General features: G+C 45.6%; 1 protein-coding gene across 1 annotated transcript; it reads left to right on the top strand.

The window, feature by feature from the left end:
• Positions 1 to 6: 6 nt before the first annotated feature.
• Positions 7 to 695, top strand: LOC107579306 (protein FAM65C-like; the record flags this gene model as incomplete). Its single annotated transcript, XM_016265152.1, has 2 exons — positions 7 to 377; positions 550 to 695. Coding segments are annotated over exons 1-2 (371 nt in total), but the record flags the coding sequence as incomplete, so codon positions are not given.
• Positions 696 to 726: the final 31 nt, after the last annotated feature.

Here is a 726-nt window from a genome sequence, read left to right as displayed (position 1 = left end):
TGGAATGGCCATCAGAGACCGACACAGCCTCCCCCAGTCCTGCAGGCAGCAAGCGAGACTCCATATTCCTCTTCCACCGCTACAGCACGCCTGACATCCTCAAGCAAAATGGGGATGTGACCCCCAGCACAGGTGAAGGAGACGCACAAGAGATGGCCCTGGATGAGGCTCCTGAAGAGGAGACCTCATTCAAGCAGGGAATTGAAGACAGACTCCTGGTGAAGGACAGAAAAGTGGGCAGAGCTGAGAAGAGAGCCGTGGCTAAGAGAGTTAGTTCATTGCTAGAGGATCTGAATACAGAGCTGGAGGATATGAGCAACGTAGAGACATTAAAGAAATTAGACCTGCAGATATGCCAAATGAACAAGGTCTTGAAGGTTAGATTATTATTTCTTTTTGGAAAATTTATATTGACCTGAACATGCTTTCATGAGATTCGCCTTGCAATGTGACTGAGTTGCTCAGTTTTTCTCTATGGATTGTTGATAAATGTTTGTTTGCTGTTGTTTCATTGTCTTTGCTCTTCGTTTGCATATTTCCTGATGTTAGAAGGACCTCAACCCTCCACAGATGCCCTCATCTCAGACACTAGCAGTAGAGGAAGAGGAAGTGCTGGGCAGTTTCGACTTCCTCTCTGCAGATTGTAATGAAGATGAAATATCAGATATGGGCAGCATCAGACTTGGGTACACTGGGTAATTCAACTAATTTTTAGCTGGTGTGTCT

The sequence above is a fragment of the Sinocyclocheilus grahami genome, unplaced genomic scaffold (assembly GCF_001515645.1).
Source record: "Sinocyclocheilus grahami isolate Dianchi unplaced genomic scaffold, SAMN03320097.WGS_v1.1 scaffold16452.1, whole genome shotgun sequence".
Taxonomy (NCBI): Eukaryota; Metazoa; Chordata; class Actinopteri; order Cypriniformes; family Cyprinidae; genus Sinocyclocheilus; species Sinocyclocheilus grahami.
This window is presented reverse-complemented; position numbering and strand designations above follow the sequence as displayed.